Source organism: Jaculus jaculus, chromosome 9 (genome assembly GCF_020740685.1).
Source record: "Jaculus jaculus isolate mJacJac1 chromosome 9, mJacJac1.mat.Y.cur, whole genome shotgun sequence".
Classification (NCBI taxonomy): domain Eukaryota; kingdom Metazoa; phylum Chordata; class Mammalia; order Rodentia; family Dipodidae; genus Jaculus; species Jaculus jaculus.
The window spans coordinates 71,732,853-71,754,071 of record NC_059110.1 but is presented as its reverse complement, the minus strand read 5'-3'; the positions used below and the strand labels follow the sequence as shown (position 1 = coordinate 71,754,071).

General features: G+C 43.1%; 1 protein-coding gene across 4 annotated transcripts in view; it reads left to right on the top strand.

Moving 5' to 3' along the window:
* The window catches only part of Rbpms (RNA binding protein, mRNA processing factor), a 193,090-nt gene that overhangs the window by 111,904 nt on the left and 59,967 nt on the right, over nt 1-21,219 (top strand). For all 4 annotated transcript variants that reach the window (XM_045159490.1, XM_004666936.3, XM_045159489.1 and 1 more), the window contains exon 5: nt 13,667-13,817. In XM_045159490.1, coding sequence (XP_045015425.1) covers nt 13,667-13,817 — 151 coding nt within the window. The remainder of the gene's footprint in view (nt 1-13,666; nt 13,818-21,219) is intronic.

The window sequence follows — 21,219 nt, the reverse complement described above, 5'->3', positions numbered from 1 at the left end:
CTCATTCTGCATGAAGTTAGGTTGGGAACCCATCCCTTCCCAGCGCTTGGTGCTGGCGCTGAGTGCCTTAGAGAACAAGCGGTGCTCTCAGTTTGCAACCACCTAGGGAAGAAATCTCAGCTGCTTTTTAAAGTTGTAACTGATAGTGAGTTTATACATAAATATTTTTGACTTTTTCATCAGAAAGGCATGTGTCTTTTTGACATCTGACTTCAGTAAAGAGGACTGGCCGAGGTTGTTAGTGAACCATGTAATATAGAAATAATTCACTTCCTCACATTGGCAGAGCCTGGTTTCTACCTTCTACTTCTGTAGCCTATTACTAATCTCCCAAGTGTTTTTATAAAGCAGGGTCTCACTCTTGACAAGGCTTTAACTTGCAGCAATTCTCTTGCCTTAGCCTCTGCATGCTGGGGTTACAGCCACTTAGGTCCAATTTCTCTCATGCCCAGTGCCTCCAGTCAATATTAAGCATATATGCCCCCTATCACTCTGGGTTGGCTTCAAAACCAAAACTTAATTAAATTTAAAACCAAAGTCTTGTACTTTAAAAAAAAATGTTTTATTCATTTGAGAGAGAGAGAGAGGGAGGGAGGGGGAAAATGGGCAGGCCAGGGCCTCTAGCCACTGCAAACAAACTCCAGGTACATGCGTCCCCTGTGCATCTGGCTTACGTGGGTCCTGGAGAATTGAACTGGGATCTTTTGGTTTTGCAGGCAAATGCCTTTAACCACTAAGCCATCTCTCCAGCCCTCAGTGTACTTTTACCTTTGTTTGAACTGAGTCCTTTGTATGCAAAGCAGTCATTGCCACTGAGCCACACAGCCACACCTCTAGTTCACAATGTGCTTCTGTTTGTTTGAGAGCAAATACCAGGCTAAGCCTGCCTTAATGCTTTGGGAAAGGAGCTGTCCTCAGGGGTGTGTGTAGTGTCCCAATGTGAGGCATAAAAAGACAGGAAGTATAGCTGGTAGTTCAGCCACATTGATATTTATACATGTTTTCCAACATATGTCCCTTCAGAACAGTTGACCCCCGTTTTCCTTCAAAGCCCTTAGAATGAAAATGTTACCATCAAGATTGCTGAGCATCAACTGCCACCATGGCCTGTGTGTCTTTCCCTGCATATCTGTTTCCAAGCCACACTGTAAAATACTGCTCTAATGACTGTATTTGGCTCAAACACAACCCCTTCCTATCATTGTCAGGGTACAGGTCTTTCAATCATTTATTTCAGGACAGTTTGAGAACACAGAGACATAAGTTCAAACACTCATGCCCTCTTAACCTTTTGGAAAATAAACTCTGCTTGACTCTGATTGTGTTGACATGTTAAAGATTGAGTTTATAGTTTCTTCAAAGGCCTGTCATGACTTTATAGTCATCCTATACTAAGCAGATTTTCCTCAAGCATGATCATGTATTCAGGGTGGCTTGCTAACGAAAAGTAAATGCACTTTCGTAGAAAAGAAATGAATTTAGGGGCTAGAAAGATGGTTCAGCCTTTAAAGGTGCTATCTTGCAAAGCCTGCCTGCCTGCCTGCTCAGATTCAGTTACCCAGTACCCACATAAAGGCAGATGCTCAAAATGGTGCATGTGCCTAGAGTTCATTTACGGGGCAAGAGGCCTTGGCACACTGATTTATATTCATTCTCTCTTTGTCCCTCTTTCTCTGCTTGCAAATACGTAAATTTTAAAAAATGAATCTAAGCATGGCATGGTGATACATGCTTTTAATCCCAGCATTTGGAGGAGGATCAATGTGAGTTTGAGTCCAACCTGAGACTACGTAGTGAATTCCAGGTCAGCCTGGGCTAGAGCAAAACCCTACTCTGAAAAACAAACAAACAAAAAAATGAATTTAGCAAGGGTAGATGGCAAAGTCCAGTAAGGACTCACATACCCTCAAATCTATCTGCCCTGTTCTTCTTCCAAAAGATCCACTCTGTTGTTAACCACCAGGCTTCCAGGAGCAAGTCACCCTGAGCCAACAGAAATGGTGCCTGTGAAGCAGGACAGAGAGGAGCCTTCTATGGGGGAATAAAACTACAAATACTAAATGAATCCTCTCCAAGTACACAGAGCCTTTTGAAACACTTCCAGTTGGGATTTTACAGCCCAATATGAAGGCATCTCTCCAAAAACAAGGAGAAGAAAACGAAGTGGGACAAAGGAGATGGTCTAGTGGCTGGAGGCACTTGGCTTGCAAAGCCTGTGGCCCAGGTTTGGTTCCTTACTACCCACATAAAGCCAGAAGCACAAAGTGGCTCCTCCATCTGGAGTTTGTTTATAGGAGTAGGAGACCCTGGTAACCCATTCTGCCTGTCTCTTTGCAAATAAATTATTTTATTTATTTTTTGGAGAGCACCAAAGAAAGAAAGAGGCAGAGAGAGAGAGAGAATGGTCTCTAGCCACTACAAACGAACTCCAGACGCGTGCGCCCCCTTGTGCATCTGGCTAACGTGGGACCTGGGGAATCGAGCCTCGAACCGGGGTCCTTAGGTTTCACAGGCAAGCACTTAACTGCTAAGCCATCTCTCCAGCCCAAATTTAAAATAAGAAGGAAAACCTTGAAGTGTGGGAGCGGTGGGTGGAGGGCAAGAAGAACCTTCAGTATTTGGAGAAATAGCCCAGTTTCTGGTAGGCCCTAGGCCATAGGAATTATTATATATCATATACTGTATATTATTCACAAGAAGAACTCATTAGATTTTTGTAAATCCCCTGAGGTATGGACTGTTTTCATTTCCAATTTCCAAGGAAACCTCATTAATGATGGGTAGTATTTGAATCCAGGCATTCAGACTTCAAAGCCCACACCCCTAATTTGCAATGCAAGCTTCTTTGAAGAGTGGTGGTTCCACAAAGTAGTTTGTGACTTGAGCATCTTTTATCTCTTGCTCAGCAGAATAGACAGGAATTATATTAACCGAGGTCATCCAGGGACACTAATGAGATTTTCCTCATTTTATTTTTAGAGCAGAAACATCCTTACCATAATCAATATATAGATTTCACCATAGACATTTGGCTTAATGATGAAGGCAATGTGAGTTTGAATACCAGTTCATTCACAAATGAATGCAAAGCCAAGAGTACATTCCAAGACATGGGCTAGTTACTAGTATCAGAACCCTTCTAGACCTAAATGCCTCTTTAAGAGGTAAGATTCCTATGATCAAACTTAATTGTATTTTTTTTAATTTAATTTATTAGTTTTCTTTTCAGTAAATACAGGCAGTTTGGTACCATTATTTAGGCTCATCTGTGTAATTGTATTTTAACACTCAAAAACATCAGCTTGGGGGGAGGGAAGGTATTACCATGGGATTTTTTTATAATCATGGAAAATGTTAATAAAAATTGAGAAAAAAAATAAAAAAAACTTTAGCTTGCCGGGCGTGGTGGTGCACACCTTTAATTCTAGCACTTGGGAGGAAGAGGTAGGAGGATCACCATGAGTTCAAGGCCACCGCCAGACTACTTAGTAAATTTCAGGTCAGCCTGGAGTAGAGTAACACCCTACCTGGGGGGGGGGGGGGGGGAAGCAACTTAGCTTGATAGAAATGTTATCTGAGGTGAACTTATACTGGAAATTCTCTATAAACATTTGAAAAGTTTCTAGACTTGATATGTGATAATATTTTTTTTAAAAACACACTTTATTTATTCATTCATTTCAAAGATAAAGAGACAGATAGAATGGGCATACCAGGGCCTCCAGCTACTACAAACAAATGAATTCCAGATGCATGTGCCACCTTATACATCTGGCTTACATGTTGGTGAGTCAGCTTCACATTGCTGGTAGAAATGACCCAGCCAAGAGCAGCTTGTGGGATAAAGAGGTTTATTTTGGCTTACAGTCTCAAGGGGGAAGTTCCACGGTGGCAGGGAAAATGATGGCATGAGCCAGAGGGTGGACATCACCCCCTGGCCCATTTAAGGTGGACAATAGCAACAGGAGGGTGTGCCAAACACTGGCATGGGGACACTGGCTCTAACACCCATAAGCCTGCCCCCAACAATACACTCCCTCCAGGAAGCATTAATTTCCAATTGCCATCAGCTGGGGAACCTAGCATCCAGAACAACTAAGTTTATGGGGGACACCTGAATCAAACCACCACACATCGGTACTGGGGAATTGAACCTGGGTCTTTAAGCTTCCTAGGCAGGCACCTTAACCACTAAGCCATCCCCAACCAGCCCCGATAATACATTTATTTTTATTCCTTTTTTGGTTTTTTGAGGTAGGGTCTCACTCTAGTTCAGGCTGACCTGGAATTCACTATGTAGTCTCAGCCTTGAACTCACGGCGATCCTCCTACCTCTGCCTCCCCAGTGCTGGGATTAAAGGTGTGCGCCACCACCCCTGGCTAAATTTTATTTTTTAAACATTTATTTGTGTGTATGCACATGTACCATGGCACACATGTGGAGGTAGAAGGACAGCTTTGAGGTGTCTGAGCTCTACCTTCTTTGAGAAAGGGTCTGTTGCTTGCCTCTGCACAAGTACTACCTAAATGCAAAGGACCATCAGACCAGATGGCCCATGAGATTCAAATTATCCTGGCTGTGTCCTATTGTCATAGGCACATAGGGACCACAGCCACATATGCCACTTTGCATCTAGCTTTACATGGGTGGCTGGGGAACTAAACCTGGTCGGCAGGCTTTGTAAGCCCTTTTAACCACCGTGCCATCTCTCTAGCTCCAGGTTTCATTTTTTTAAAAATTCACATCTGCCAAAAAGATTTTTTTCATTTAACAATTTAAAACAAAAGATATAATGTGTCTAAAAACAAAAGAAGAGATAATGTGTCTAGTAACCTAGTATTTCTTCATATAAGTTTCTGAATTCATGGCCTGTGTGAGCTACATGCCAGTGCCATCATGCATACCAGACCACCGTTAGATGCAGTGTCTTTCTTTTTTTTCAAGGTAAGGTCTCATTCACTATGTAGTCTCAGGGTGGCCTTGAACTCACAGTGATCCTCCTCCCTCTGCCTCCTAGTGCTGTGATTAAAGGTGTGCGCCACCACACCCGGCTGCAGTGTTTTTCTTGAAGTGCATCTGTAGCTGTCTCACTACTGACGAGGGACGTGTACTATCAAACGAATCCGACTCAGGCTCTGTGGGCAGTGAACATTAAGTCAGATTATTCTGAGCCAGGGCTGGGCAAGCACTTGGAGGTAGTTGGCTTAAGAAAAAGAACAAAGTGTAACTGGTCTCCTGTAGTTTCTCAGTGGGCAGTGAACCAGCAACACAGGCCGCTGTATTAACAGTCATCCTATTCCTGTAAGCAACATCCTTATTTAGGAAAGGTATGAGATCCGGTTCACATCTGATGGATTCTTCCCTTCATTTGTTCTTTCTTGGTTGGAACCCGCATCTGCAAGGTGAACAACAACCCTAATTATTACCTGAAAACAATGTGGTCTTTGTAAAACAAAGAATGTCACTGTAATGTCCTCATAAACACATCCAACCAGGACAATCAGAAAATTGAATTCTTGTATGGATTCTACCTAGGAATGTAAGTGCATTACTTCATGTTTTCAGATCTTCAGCCCAGTGTAGTAGAAGTTGTTGACATTTAACATTTAAGGTTGTTGGGTGTTTGTTTTTTTTTTTAAGTTTTGTTTTTTCTGTACATGTTCTGTAGTCCCAGGCTGGCCTCAGTCTCACAGTGATCCTCCTGCATCTGTTGTTGACATTTAATATGAGACTACCACCCTTCCTTCCCATCCCTGCCCTTAAACTTGACCCCAGGGTCTTGCATATGTGGCAAGTTCTTGAGAGCAGTGAGGGTTTGTCCTGCTTGTGGTTGGTCTTTATCATCTTTAGTCAGCTGCCTCTCACACTTCCTGCTATCATTAATGGTCAGGAAGTAAGGCAGTGAAGAGTCCTGACCATGGGGAGGACATACTAGGTTGGAAGTTCCCAAAACCCATAGAACCTACCTTGAAAAACAAAAATAAACAAAAAATATAGGGTCTTGCTTCAGTCCAGGCTGACCTGGAATTCACTGTGTAGTCTTAGGGTGGCCTTGAACTCACAGTCCTCCTACCTCTGCCTCCCTGGTGCTAGGATTAAGGTGTGTGTCACCATACCATGCTTTTGACATTGATTTTTTTCCCTTCACTCTCCTTTAATTTCCTTCATTTGTCCTGTCACCTCGTTAAAAATACTTTATGTAAGAGCATATGTGTGATGTGTGTGGGCATGCCGGGGCCTCTTGTCGTTATAAACATACTCCAAGCCCATATGTGCATCTGGCTTTACTTGGGTATTGGGGACTTGAATCCAGGCCATCAGCAGTCCCAGTCGGGCACTGAAGGCCTGGAGGCTTCCTGAGGAGCCACTGGTTTGCAATCCACACGGGTCTTCAGTCTGCGCTGGTCTTCTATCCACGCTGGAAGGCAGCAAGCAGCTCCAGCAGCCAAGTGGAAGGAAGCAAAGGGCTCTTTTCACCCAGAGCTTCCTTATATAAAGTTCCCATCTGAGAGGAGGGCCTATTGTAATGTTTCCTTTTCTTAAAATCTAAAATAAGTGTGTTAACAGGAAAATGAGATGGGGTCCAAAGCTGATCTTGAGCAAGAAAGCTCCCTCGTCCTCAGTGGATTCCATCTCCTAATGCCCACCTGACCGGCTAGCAGTCCTAGGTTCCATTCACAGCACTCCCCCACCCCCCACTTCCAATCTGCTCATGTTGAGACTTTGCAAAGTCTATTTTTTCTTTAGGTTACCAGGAAAAGCAAAGCATGGAGCAGAACTGAAAGGCCAAAAGAAATGTTCCCCCAGCTCCAGCCAGAAGCAGTTTTGCCTTCAATTATCTTTATACATTTCATTAAACCAATTTATTTCAGAGAGAGAGAGAAAGAGAGAGAGAGAGAGAGAGAGAGTGTGTGTGTGTGTGTGTGTGTGTGTGTGAGGATGAGTACACTAGAGCCTCTCTTGCTGCTGCAGAGGACCTCAAATGCATGCATGCACTACTTTGTGCGTCCAGCTTTCCATGGGTAGTCAGGAATCAAGCCCAAGCTGGTCAACTATGCAGTCAAGCACCTAATTGCTGAGCCAACTCTCCAGGCGAAAATTGATATTAAAAAAATTTTGTTTTATTCTTTACCTAAGCAAATGGTCTTTCAGGACTTCTAGTCACAACAAATGGGGGAGTTAAAATTCCAAGTCCTCAGGATTTTGGTGAGCAGTTATAAATTTATTCATATGTGAAGAAACAGTAGTTAAAGACTATGTTGACTTTTAAAATGGCAAAACAGGTTTTTAAATATACACATTTAAATATTTAAATATAAATATATTTTTTTTATCAGAGAGAGAATTGTCATGCCAGGGCCTCAGGCACCGCATTGAAACTCCAGATGCCTGCACCACCTAGTGCGCATGTGCAACCTTGCACTTCCCTCACCTTTGTACCTCTGGCTTATGTGGGATCTGGAAAATAGAACATGGGTCCTTAGGCTTTGCAGGCAAATGCCTTAGCCATTAAGCCATCTCTCCAATCCCTAAATTTTTTATTAGTTTATTTGTTTTCGAGCAGAGAGAGAGAAGAAAGGCAGAGAGAATGTGTGTGCCAGGGCTTCTAGCCATTGCAAACGAACTCCAGATCATGTGCTGTCTTGTACATCTGGCCTTACATGTGGGTACTGGGAAACTAAACTTGGGTTGTTAGGTTTTGTAGGCAAATGTGTTAACCAGTAATCCATCTCTTCAGTCCCAATAATAATAATAATAGTTTTCTTTTTTTGTTTTTTTGAGGAAGGGTCTTACTTTAGCCCAGGCTAACCTGGAATTCACTCTGTAGTCTCAGCGTGGCCTCGAACTCACGGCAATCCTCCTTCCTCTGCCTCCCGAGTTCTGGGATTAAAGGCGTGCGCTACCATGCCCTGCTAATTTTTTAATATACGTTGTAGCGTGATACATCCTTTGTCCCCGTTTCCCTGGTGGTTGTTTTCAGCAGGGTTATTGGTGCTCACTGTGGGGTATTTAGGGCCTGTGTCTCTGAAGGGAAGGAATTGGCTTCAGGGTGTTTCTACCACCTTGTGGATCTTACAATTTTCATGCTCCACCCCTTCCACAACAATGCTTGAGCCTTGGTAGGATTGTTATCAGTTAGTGTTGACTTCTCTGTAGCCTCTGCATTTCTGTTTTGATGTGAAACAGGATTTTTATCAAAATAATTATTATTTGCAAGCAGAGAGAAGCACACAAAACTTCAGATACATATACCATTTTGTGCATCTTTACATGGGTATGGGGAATCGAACTCAGGCCATCAGACTTTGCAAGCAAGTGCCTATAACCACTGAGCAATCTCTCCAGCCCACTCCCCTGCTATTTTTTTTTTTTGAAGAAGGGTCTTACTGTTGTCAAGGTTAGACTGGCTTCAACCTTATAGTGATCCTCCTGCCTCAGCCTCACAAGTGCTCAAACTAGAGGCGTACACCACCATACTCAGTTTATGCAGTGTACTGCTTATACTCCTGGATAAAATATATGCCCTGCATGCAAACCAGAAAATAATTAGATGAAGTCAGATTGAGAGACATTCTATAAGACAAATTACCTGTACTTTTAAAATGTCAAGGCTGTAAAAGAACAGGACTCAAGACTTTCAGATAAAGGAGACTGAAGAAATAGGACAAGTAAATGCTGTATGTGATTCTGGATTAGCAAAGAGATGTCCTTGTTCTCAAGAAAGCATAGTTACATAAAGGTGTATCAGTCATGTAACACAGTTCAGGTGAAAAATTGTATCAGAAGAGAGGGAGAATGGTTAAATAAAGGTGGTGAATGCTAATATTTCAGGAAACTAGGTAGGTGTGCAGGTATTCTCTGTAATATGCTGTTTCTCTATATTTCTAAGTTATTTCAATTTATTATTACTACTACTATCTGGTTTTTCAAGGTTGGATCTCATTCTAGCCCAGGCTGACCTGGAATTTACTATGTAGTCTCAGGCTTGCCTCGACCTCACAGTCGAACTGCAGATACATGTGCCTCCTTTTGCATCTGGCTTACATGGGTCCTGGGGAATCGAACCCTGGCCACTACGCTTCACAGGCAAATGCCGTAACTGCTAAGCCATTTCCCCAGTCCCCTTTTATTTATTTCATTTTTATTTATTTATGAGAGAGAAAGGGGGGGGAAGAAAAAAATAGAATGTATGTGCCAGGACTTCTAATCACTACAAACAAACTCCAAACACATGGGCTACCAAGGATATCTGCTTTACATGGGTTCTGGAAAATTGAACTTGGGTCCTTAGGCTTCACAGCCAAGTGCCTAAACTGCTAAGCCATCTCTCCAGCCTGTAATTCTTTTTTTTTTTTTTAAGTAAGCATGAAAACTACAGCAGCTGGCTGAGTACTGTGTCCAGGGTGCTTGCTGCTGACCCTGTTATGGCTCTGTAGCCCTTCACACAAAACCATTCAAGCCAGCTTTCTTTTTTCTTCTAAAATGCCTGTATTAAGCTGGGCATGGTGGCTCACGTCTTTAATCCCCACACTCGGGAGGTAGAGGTAGGAGGATCGCTGTGAGTTTGAGGCCATCCTGAGACTATATAGTAAATTCCAGGCCAGCCTGGACCAGAGTGATACCCTACCTCAAAAAACCAAAAAACAAATAAAATAGAAATGCCTGTATTGGCTGGGCATGGAGACAGAGGTAGGAGGATCGCTGAGTCTGAGGCCAGCCTGGGACTATGGAGTGAATTCTAGCCCAGGCTAAAATGAGACCCTTCTTCGACAAAACAAATGCATATTTATTTTCTGTGTCTGTACACAGATTGTTCCATCACTTTTGTCAGAGAAGCAAGAGCACAGGACACAGACATTGGTCCCTGTGTGTCTTTTCCCAAAGAAAAGACCAGCAGGGTAGCCATTCTAGGTAGCTTTTCTTCTCTGGCTCTCCAGACTGCTTGTCTTATCTGTTGTAGATGCATTGAGCTCATTTCTCACACTGGAGTCACCCTGGACTGCCCTGAATCACAGAAGTGGTCTCCCCCATAGGGTCAGCCTTTCCAGTGAGTCTGCTAGCAATGCAGACCTGCTGCATTAGCAACCACAGGCTCCCCTCCCCCCATTGATCCTAATGCACTCACAATTGAGGATGCCAGCTGTGCACACCGCCAAGTTCAACACCTGAAAGATCTTTGTGATCTCACCCCACCTGCTTATGCAAGAGCGTGTCCCTCTGCCCTTCCCTACACACATCCTGTCACACAGAAACTTGCTGAGCCCTTTCCTCAACTAACTGCCACCTGGTGAAACTCCTCTCTTTTATCCTTCCTCAGTTCTTTCCCATGCTTTCCCAGGTTCTCTGCCATGAATGAAACTGCTCCATATTCTCTTACGAGTACTGGGCTGGGAAGGTTGTTCAGTGGTTAAAGGTGCTTACTTACACAGCCTGCTGGCCTAGATTCAGTTCCCTAGCGACCCACGGAAAGACCATGTATCTGGAGTTCATTTGCAGCAGCCAGAAGCCCTAGCATGCCCCATTCTCTCTGTCTCTGTCTCTGGGTTTTTTGTTTTGTTTTGTTTTGTTTTGTTTTTTGTTTTTTTTTTAATGTAAAGAAAGAGTATTCAGATGTATCACTGTCCAGGTTTTGGTTTATCTCACCCAGCCTCTGTAGGCAGCTGGATGAGTGGCTTATATGTAACAATTTGTTATCGGATTAATATCATATTGGTTTCTGGTCAATGTAAATAGTATACCATTTGTATTTTGAAGAGATATTTTCTCTATCCATTATGAGAAGAATTTTGGCAAATGATAAACTAGAGGGAGGAGATGGCTGATGTGAGCTATGTGGATTCACTGTTACTTGGCCAGTAATCTTATTGTAACAGCTTTAACTCGAACTTACTATAGCCACAGGTGACTCTGCTAGGCTTTAATCACAAACAGAAAGCATTTTCCTCTTACGTCTCCTTCCTTTGTGTTTTCATCTTTCTCCTTTTCCTCTTCTCCTGCTTCCCTTGCATGTTTTTCCTCCCCTGCCCCTCTCCGTCTCTTCACTATCCTGTAACATTTTAAGTGCTTGGGACTTGGTATAAAAACCTCCATGGATAGAAACTTAGTTGGGCAGGATATTGATTACCAAATATGGTACTGCTGCTGAAGATGCAAGAGGAATGTGGCTTGTGTCCTAAGCCTCCAGCCTCCGAACAAGCTGCCAAACAAATCAGTTCATTCTAACTTCAGACCTTTTTTCTAATAAGGATCCTGGAACTTTGATTTGGAACATGATGTTAATATTATTTTAGCTCACACAAGAGGAGGGGTATGAAGAAGGGGGCAGGGAGACTCAGTTGAGCAGGTTGTACAGAGGCAGGCACGTCATGTGGAGCCCTGGTGAATTCTCATTCCAATGGACGGGCTGAGGTGTTGGGTTCGGATGCTCTGCCTTACTGTCTAATGCTAAGAGCTTCAGCAGGACACAGGAGGCTCTTGTCTATCATCCCCCAGTGGTCTGGGCTGAGGTCCTCAAATTGATGTGTTCTCAGGGAAGTTGCAGAGTTTGGTGCTGGAGAAAACACCCTAAAATTGATGGCAAGCTACTATTATGTGTATCTTGTGTGCTGTGGTGTGAATGTACAGGCCCCTGGTTGTGTACACCATAAAAGGCAGTCAGCAGCCACACTTGACTCACAGCAAAGACTAATCTCTTTAGCTCTGGGTTTGGGAATGCTTTTTCTATATTGATGGTGGCTTTTCATCGCTCTGTTTGGTTGGTTTGGGTTTTTGAAAATACTTTGTGTGTGTGTAGAGGGCCACTTGCTGCTGTATGGACCACTTTTTGTGTCTGACTTTATTATTTATTTGAGCGAGAGAGAAAGGCATACTGCAGATGCATGTACCACATTGTGCATCTGGTTTTACCTGAGTCCTTTGGCTTTGTAGGCAAGTGGTTAGCACCTTAACTGCTAAGCCATCTCTCCAGCCCAGTTCTTTTTATTATTATTATTATTATTATTATTGTTTATTTTTACTTATTTGAGAGCAACAGAGAGAGAGAGAAAGAGGCAGATAGAGAGAGAATGGGCGCACCAGGGCCTTCAGCCACTGCAAATCGAACTCCAGATGCATGCGCCCCCTTGTGCATCTGGCTAATGTGGGTCCTGGAATCGAGCCTCGAACCGGGGTCCTCAGGTTTCACAGGCAAGTGTTTAACTGCTAAGCCATCTCTCCAGCCCCCCTACCCTTTTTTTTAAGACAAGGTTTTACTCTGTAGCCTAGGCTGGCCTGAAACATGAAAATCCTCCTGGTTCAGCCTCCCAATTGCTGAGGTTCCTATCATGAACCATCAATAGTGCCTTTAACTTCTGAGCCACCTCTCCAGACATCCACTTAGTTTTGTTTTTTTTTTTAAAGAAAGCAAGGTTTTATTTATTTTATGTATTTGACAGAAAAGGGGGCAGAGAATGGGTGTGCCAGGGCCTCCAGCCACTGCAGACAAACTCTAAACACATACACCCCTTTGTGCATCTGGTTTACGTGGGTCCTGGGGAATTGAACCTGGGTCCTTTGGCTTTTCAGGCACTTGCCTTAATTGCTAAGCCATCCCTCTAGCCCCAGTTGTTTTTTTTTTTTTTTTTTTTTTATGTGTGTTGTTGGCCCAAAAAAAAAAAAAAAATGGAGATTTTCCCAGTTTAAAAAATATAGCCCCAAGCACAGTTAAGTATATTTGTGTTTTATATTTTGCAAAACTGATTCTGCCTTTTCACTTTCGTTGGTCAGGCTCCACAAGGTGGATCAGACCCCTCCCCTCCCTTCTCAGAACATGACTAAGTCAGAGAAACATTCCTGCCCCTTCAGGACATCTCTTGTCAGTGTGCTGTTCCTGTATATACCTGGGGATCTCTCTTTCCTCCTGCCCATGTCTATTTCAGGTTTAGTTTTGTTTTGTTTTTTTGAGGTAAGTTTTCACTTTAGCCCAGACTAACCAGGAACTCAACTGTGTAGTCCCAGGCTGGCCACAAACTCATAGTGATAGCCCTACCTCAGCCTCCAGAGTGTTGGAGTTATAGGTGTGAGCTAATGCCCCCAGCCCCTGTATCATATATACCTATTAACGCCCAGTTGCCAGATCCTCCTTGGTCTTTGGAATTGTGCCTGTGAAGTGTTGACCTAAACAGGTGATTCTTGGAGCTGGGTAAGTAGCTTAGTAGATGCTTGCTTGCAAAGCCTCAAGCTCAGGCTCAGTTGCCCAGCACAGATGCATAAAGTGGCATATGCATCTGGGGTTTGTTTTCAGCAGCAATAGGTCCTAGCATGCATGTTCATTCTTTCTCTCTCTCCTCACCCACCCCCAGTAAATAAATATAATCCCAGGGGCTGTTGGTTGGAGAGATGTTTTAGTGGTTAAGGCACTTGCCTGTAGAGCCAAAGGATCCAGGTTCTGTTCCGCAGGACCTATGTAAGCCAGATGCCCAAGGTGACACTTGTCTGGAATTTGATTGCAGCAGCTGGAAGCCCTGGTACATTCTCTATTTTTCTGACCCCCCCCCCCCAATAAATTATTTTTAAAAAACTTAAAAATTTATTTGCAAGGAGAGAGAGAGAGAGAGGATAGACTTGAACTTCTGGTTTCACTTAAAGGGAAGTGAAACATCTTGCATTTGTTCTTTGTTTCCGAAGGGCATCCGCTTCGATCCTGAGATTCCGCAGACACTACGACTAGAGTTTGCTAAGGCAAACACGAAGATGGCCAAGAACAAGCTCGTCGGGACCCCCAACCCCAGCGCTCCTCTGCCCAACACTGTACCTCAGTTCATTGCCAGAGAGCCATGTAAGTACATCTGTTTTTCATTGTGGGGTAAAAGGAAGGCAAAGTGAAGAATTGTTCACGAGCTGCTTGTGGGGTGGATGGCTGGCTGACTCTGGGTTTCCAGCTCCATGAAGACAGTGCTTGAGTCTGAATCCTGGGCATGGCACTCTTGTTCGTGATTGGCTGTTGTCAGAGATGCTTGAGCTTAAATAAAACCATGTCTTCAAAATTACTTTTCTGCGCTATGGATTTTCTTAATGTGACATTGCTCATTGTGATCCTTCATTCCCTTGTCTTGGGGTACAAACCCTTGATTTCCTGCCCCAACTTTTGGCTCTTGGCTGTAGGAGCTGGTTATTACCATTAACTTTGCTCTGGTTTTTGAAGTTCTGTGGCTTTTGAAAAATAAAATATTAAACATCAAAGAAATGTAAAAAAGAAGCAAGTAGGTTTTTGTGTTTGTTTTTGTTTTTGAGATAGGGTTTCAGTATAGCCCAGGCTGACCTGGAATTCATTATGTAGTCCCAGGGTGGCCTCAAATTCATGGCAATCCTCCTACCTCTGCCTCCCGAGTGCTGGTATTATTCGCCACCATACCTGGCATTTTTTGTTAAATTATTTTATTTTATTTTATTAACAACTTCCATAAATATACATAATGTACCATGATCATAATCCCCTCTCAATACTCCCCTTTTCTCCCCTCCCAAATTCCCCCTCTGCTAAATCCCTTCTTTTTAACTAGTCTCTCTTCTGTTTTGATGCCATCATTTTCTTTAATCCTGTCTTGCAGGTCTAGTGTAGGTAGTGTCAGCCACTGTGAGGCCATAAATATCAAGAACACCAGAAGGTAGCATTGCAAGTGCTCCTCCTTCCCTTTCTTAGGCTCTTACTTTCTTTCTACACCTCTTTCTCAATAGCCCCTGAGCCTTGGAGGGTCTGATAGCAATGTCTCACCTAGTGCTAAACACTCCATTGTCCCTTCTTCTGAGCACTTTGGCCATTTTTTAGTCACCCGAGTAGTCACTACCGTCTGCCCCCCCCCAAAAAAAAAATAAAAAGCAAGAGCAGCATTAATATAAGTGTTTAGAAGGCAGTTTGGTGGTCATTATCTATCCACTTAGCCAGACAGCAGTAGTAGTTTCCTCCATAAGGCTTTTGACCTCCTCAGCCACAGGCTTTTTGACTAGGTTTTCAGAACCAGGCATGAATTCCTTCCCGTGGAGCGGGCCTCAAATTCCAATTAGAGAGTACTTGGTTTTCCCCAAAACAGACTTGATGCTATGGCACCAGTTGGTATATTTAGTCTGGTTGGTCGGCCCTAAAGCTTGCAGGGTCCACTGCTGGTTAAGACTGTTGATGAGTTTTCTTCTCCCAAAGGCTGTCTGTTTGCTACTTAGCTCTTTCTGGAATCCTGACAACTAGCCAGTAGGGAGGAGGCTTCCAGCTCAGCTCCGGTTTGATTTCTTAGTGACCTGCAGCCTAAGCACTTGAAGTTTTGAGCAGTAGAGTCTTATCATCTAGTTCTGGTGGATAATTAATTGGCAATAGCCTGTAATGTTTTGGGAGCATCAGGGGTGTCCATGACCAGAATCTCCCTGAAAGGTATCCCACCTCTAGCAATGAAATTTTTTTAATAATAATCTTTGGCTTCTGGGCACAGCAACATTATTGACCTCCACAGGATACTTCTGCCCAAAGTACTCCCCCCCCTTTAAACATACACATTATTAGCTAGCAAAGAAATAAGTTTATTCATAAATTTTAGCATTTTTTTTGTCAACTCTCCCCCCACTCCCTTTTCTTCTTCATCCCTTCCCCTTTAGGCCTGTTTTTTGTTGTTTTATTTTGAGGTAAGGACCCTGTTATAGCAGACTAACCTGGAACTCAACTGTATAGCCTCAAACTTAAAATAATCCTCTGACCTCAGCCTCCAGAGTTCTAGGATTAAAGGTGTGAGCCACCACTCCTGGCTTCTGTTTTTATAAATCATTTAACCTTAACTCTAGAAGGAATAGTAGACACACAAAGCATTTATAGATTGGAACAATCGGTTCTAACATTCTACTACCAGGAATATTTTAAGGAAATCTGGAGCTTCCTGCTTCTAGTCCTGTAGGCAAGAACACTGGCTAATTGCTGAACACCTTTTACCTCACATTAGTGATCTTATTCTCTCAAATTCCATGCTATAGTTCCTATTGTTTAAATCATTTAAAAGGCTGCCTAAATTTTCTTTCTTAAGCTCAATTAATGGCCGAAATGAGCCATGAGATTGACATTAGCTCTTCTTTCATTACTGTGCCTTATGTGATTTAATATGGCAGGCCACTCATGGAAGCCCATGTTACTTCCAATTACTTGGAATGTTTTATCTCATGATTCTTGATCTTCTTTCCAAACCACGAGATTCTGATCTCTCCCCTCTCCCCCCCAGTGCTTTCACATCTTCTTACTGTAGCTGAAGAGCACGTGGGTTTCTGTTGTGTGCACGTCATACTCAATCAGGTCCTAGTAGGAGTTAGTCATTTGGAACTCAATCTTGAGAAAGTTGGTCTTAGCCTGTGGAAACTAATAGGTAAGAGTTTCTCTCCCAGGGTGTTCAAAAACAAAGTTTTCTGTGGAGCCAGAAAGTCATAACAGAAAAAGTCACTTTCCTGAGGAAACCCAAAACCTTTATTTGGAAGAGAGTCTAAATAAAAGATCATGTTATGGTGTAATTGCATTAGGGGAGGGTATGGGGACATTCTTTACATTATCTTAATCTTTAAGTGTATACCTCATTGCTTTGTATTGCATATATTTAATAAATATTTATTACAGTGAGTGGATGAGTAGATAAACAGGTTTGAATTTGGCTATGAAACCATTGAATGATTTGTATGTGTCTTGGTTTTTTAGAGGTAGGCTCTCGCTCTAGACCAGGCTGACCTGTAATCTACTGTGTAGTCTCAGTCTGGCCTTGAACTCACTGTGGATCCTCCCTGCTCCTGCTTACAAATAAATAATAAATAAAATGTTTTTTAGAAATCCAACCAACCATCCAAATAAACAAATGAATTTTATTTAAACATTCAGATAGCAGTGTTTTCTTGAGAAAATAGAAGTTACAATAACCTCTCTTAATACAGCTCCTTTTTATAACAAAGGAACCTTGGTGAACAGGACTCTATTATAACTCAGATTGACCTTGTCACCCATTACAATTCCCTGCGGGAGTTGTGATTTTCCATGTCACACACCCAGTCACTGTTTTCCTGGAAGCACATTGCAGACTGAGAATGGCATGTAGTGGATGTGGCAGACTCAGTTATACTGTGCCCATACTTGGTTCTAGAACTGGTCAGTTTATCTGCTTGTCAGGGAGTACAATGGAGTCTGAGTTTTGGGGTTGGAAAAGCCCTGAAGGCTTCTGTGATGTTGGCCAGGAAAGAGATTTTTATAACTGTTGTTTCTTTGTCAGTGTTTTCTTATGGTTAATATCTGGACTCTGCCATCTCTGAAGGAAGAATGTTCTCTGGTCTGATTATACAACAAACATGTATTTGAACTTTCAACTCTTAATAATTCCTGTTGAAGTAAAATGAGGCCCTAGTGTACTGGGAAGAGACAAGGATCTAGTGAGCTGGGCCCTGGGGAAGAAATAAGGATCTAGTGTTCTGGGCCCTAAGGAGGGAGCATGCTATGGTTATTGCCTTTTGTGTGTATGTGTGTGGGGGGGGTTAAGGTAGGCCTTCTCTCTAGCCCAGCTGACCTGGAATTCACTGTGTAGTCTCAGGGTGGCCTCAAGCTCAGGGATCCTCCTATTTCTGCCTCCCAAGTGCTGGGATTAAAAGCATGTGGCACTCCACCTGGCTGGCTACTGCTTTAACAGAGCTGTCCGGCCAAGTATTTGGTGGTGCTCATAGGTATCAGAAAATCCACTTCTGGCCAGGCATGTTGGCATACACCTTTAATCCCAGCACTTGGGAGGCTGAGGTAGGAAGATTGCCATGAGTTCAAGGCCACCCTGAGACTGAATGCCAGGTCAGCCTGAGCTAGAACAAGACCATACCTCAAAAAAGAAGAAAACAAAATCTACTTTCTTATAAATGATAAATGACATAAGAGATTTCTGCAGCTCAGTCTAGATTGCCCCCCTCCCCCCTTTCTATCCTTGCTGGGCCTGAAGAATGAAGAAACCAGGCATTAAGCTTGAAGGCAATTAGTGACCTTGGCTTTACACGCCAAGGTGTCACTGACAGTTGTGGTTCTAGCAGTTTCATTTCATTTCATTCCATTCCTATATTCCTGTTCCCTTAATTGTGAAAGGGTAATTCCATTTTAACCACATGATTATGAGAGCTAGCAAAGCCATACCACGGGCTCGTACTCAGGATCAAGTAGGCATAATACACATGGAGTCGTAGGTGAGTATATAAGATGTAGTCCAGATGTATTTTTCCAAAACCACTTTGGTTGCTTTTTATTCTAAATAATTAAAACAAATGTCAGTAGTGTGTGACTGCATTCAGTTGTCCCTATAATTTTTTTTTTCCCCTAAGGTAGGGTCTCACTCCAGCCCAGGCTGACCTGGAATTCACTCTGTAGTTCCAGGCTGGCCTCAAACTCACAGCGATCCTCTTACTTCTGCCTCCCAGTGCTGGGATTAAAGGCATGTGCCACCACACCTGGCCCCTATAAATTTCTTAAGAGAGAGAATAGATGGGCCAGGTATGGTGGTGCATGTCTTTAATTAATTCCAGCACTTGGGAGGCAGAGGTAGGAGGATCGCCAGGAGTTTGAGGCCAGCCTGGAACTACAGAGTGGATTTCAGGTCAACCTGAGGTTGTTCCTTCTAAAAAAAAAAAAAACTAAAACAACAACAAAAAAATAATAGCTTATACAATTTCAGGAAAGTAAGTAGAAGGTCTTCCAAACTCAATTACTTTGAGGGTAGGTACAGTGGGGTTATGTTTGAGATAATGAGATAACATCTTAATATGGAGCCCTGACTGGCCTGTTGTTTTTAAAGTGTTGGGGACTGAGCTGAGGCCTCTCACCGAAACACTCTCCCACTCAGCTACATTTCCAAATTCCTTTTACTCTTTATTTTGAGAGTCTCTCTTAGTTACCTAGGCTGGCCTTGAACTTTCAGTCCTCTTGCCTCAGTCTCCCAAGTAGCTGGGATTATAGACCAGGGCTGGCTATATGTGATCAAATTTAGGGAAAACTAAAGCAGTTGGAGTGGAGTAGGTGTGTCGCTCAATGGTAGAGCATATGCTTAGCATACAAGAGGTTCTGGGTTCTATCTCTTAACACCCCCCTCTAAAAGACAGCGAGATATTATAAATGATATAAAACTCTCCTAGATTATGCATTCCACCTCATAGATGAAAAGGAGATTAAGACACTCAGCTACACATTTTATGTGAATTATAAGAATTTGAGTATCTTACCGGGTCTGGTGGCACACGCCTTTAATCCCAGCACTTGGGAGGCAGAGGTAGAAGGATCACTGTGAGTTTGAGGTTTCCTTGGGACTACATACTGAATTCCAGGTGAGCCTGGGCTGGAGCGAGACCCTACCTTGAAAAACTTAAATAAATCAAAAAAATTAAAAAAAACTTTTGTGTACCTGTATACTGAAGAAAAACTAAAGTCTAGTAACTGGGGTTATATAGCCAAAAAAGTGTTATATACTAAGCTCCTACCTCCTAGTTTCTCCACATGCCACTTTGTTTGGTTTAACAACTTCAGTAGAACTCGGATATGATGGGCTGCACATATTTAAAAATACCCTTTTCATAATCTTTAGTATGACATTTGGAGTTTGAACAAATGCTTTAGTGTTTAGTGTGCCTTATGTCATAGCACCCCCAGAGGCAGAGGCCTAGGTGTTTACTCACGTTCAATAGACCTTCTTTAAATTCAACTTTTAAAAATGATTTATAAGTAGAGAGAGAATAGGCACGCCAGAGCCTCTAGCCACTGCAGACAAACTCCAGAAGCATGTATTCCTTTGTGCATTTGGCTTTACAGTCAAACCCAGGTCCTTAGGCTTTGCAGGCAAGTGCCTTGACCACTGAGCCATCTCTCCAGCCCATAAATTCAGTCTTTTAAATGAAACTATTACCAAAGGGCCCAGAACTCTATACTCCAGTTTCCTGTGTTGCTCCCCTAGGAGTTTTCATTCTGGTATAGTACTCAGCTCTGGTTCTCATGCTATTTGGAAATCACCAATAGACCAAGAATGGGATAGCACAGTTCTGCTCACGCCTCTTTTCCTCTGTCTCCACACCTCCCTTGTACTCTTCCAGCACAAAGCATATCCTACTAAGTACTCTTGGATACCTGGCCAGGGCAGCCTTTTTTTGTTTGTTTGTTTGTTTGTTTGTTTGTTTGTTTTGAGGTAGGGTCTCACTCTAGCCCAGGCTGACCTGGAATTCACTATGTAGTCTCAGGGTGGCCTTGATCTCACAGTGATCCTCCTACCTCTGCCTCCCAAGTGCTGGGATTAAAGGCGTGCACCACCACGGCCAGGGCAGCCTTTTGAATAATCAGACCACTTCCCTGTTTGCTCACCACATCCCTGGAATTTCCCACTCATCCAATACTGACTCTTGTTTTCTTTCTTTCATTTTTAGACTCTATTTATTTATTTAACAGATAAAGGGGGCAGGAGAGAATGGGCTTGTCAGGGCCTCCAGCCACTGCAAACAAACTCCAGACCCATGTGCCCCCTTGTGCATCTGACTAACATGGGTCCTGGGGATCGAACCTGGGTCCTTTGGCTTTGCAGGCCAACACCTCAACTGCTAAGTCATCCTTCCAGCCCAACTATTTTCTTGACTTGAGTTCTCTGTCTTATGTCTGAAAGGGGAAAAATTAAGAACTGTAAAGTATATAGCAAGTGTCCAGAGAGAGCAGGGATCATCAAGGACCCTGACTGGAGCTCCATGTGCCGTGTGACAGAGCAGGAGCATATGGCATGTGCCGTTGCAAAATCTGTAGTCATTTATTGGTCCTTATGCTTGCTCTGCCAGTGTTCTAGATGGGGTTCCAGGGAGGTGCTGGCCACCCTCCCATGCTCTCCACAAATGGGATTGTTTGTAAAGGCAGGGACAGGGTCTGAGGAACATTTCAAGTGGATAGGAGAGAAGAAGCAAAGGAAAGGGGCTAACTTCCAGGTATGTGGAGATAAGGCCAGAACCTTTATCTAAAAAGCAACTCTCTTTTTTGTGTTTAGTAATACAGTTTTACTTCTCTTTTGATTTCTTTATTTTTATTTGAGAGAGAGAGAATGGGTATGCCAGGGCCTCCAACCACTGCAAACAAACTCCAGACGCATGTGCTGCCTTGTGCATCTGGCTTACATGGGTACTGGAGAATGAACCTGGGTCCTTTGGCTTTTAGGCAAGTGCCTTCACTGCTAAGCCAGTCC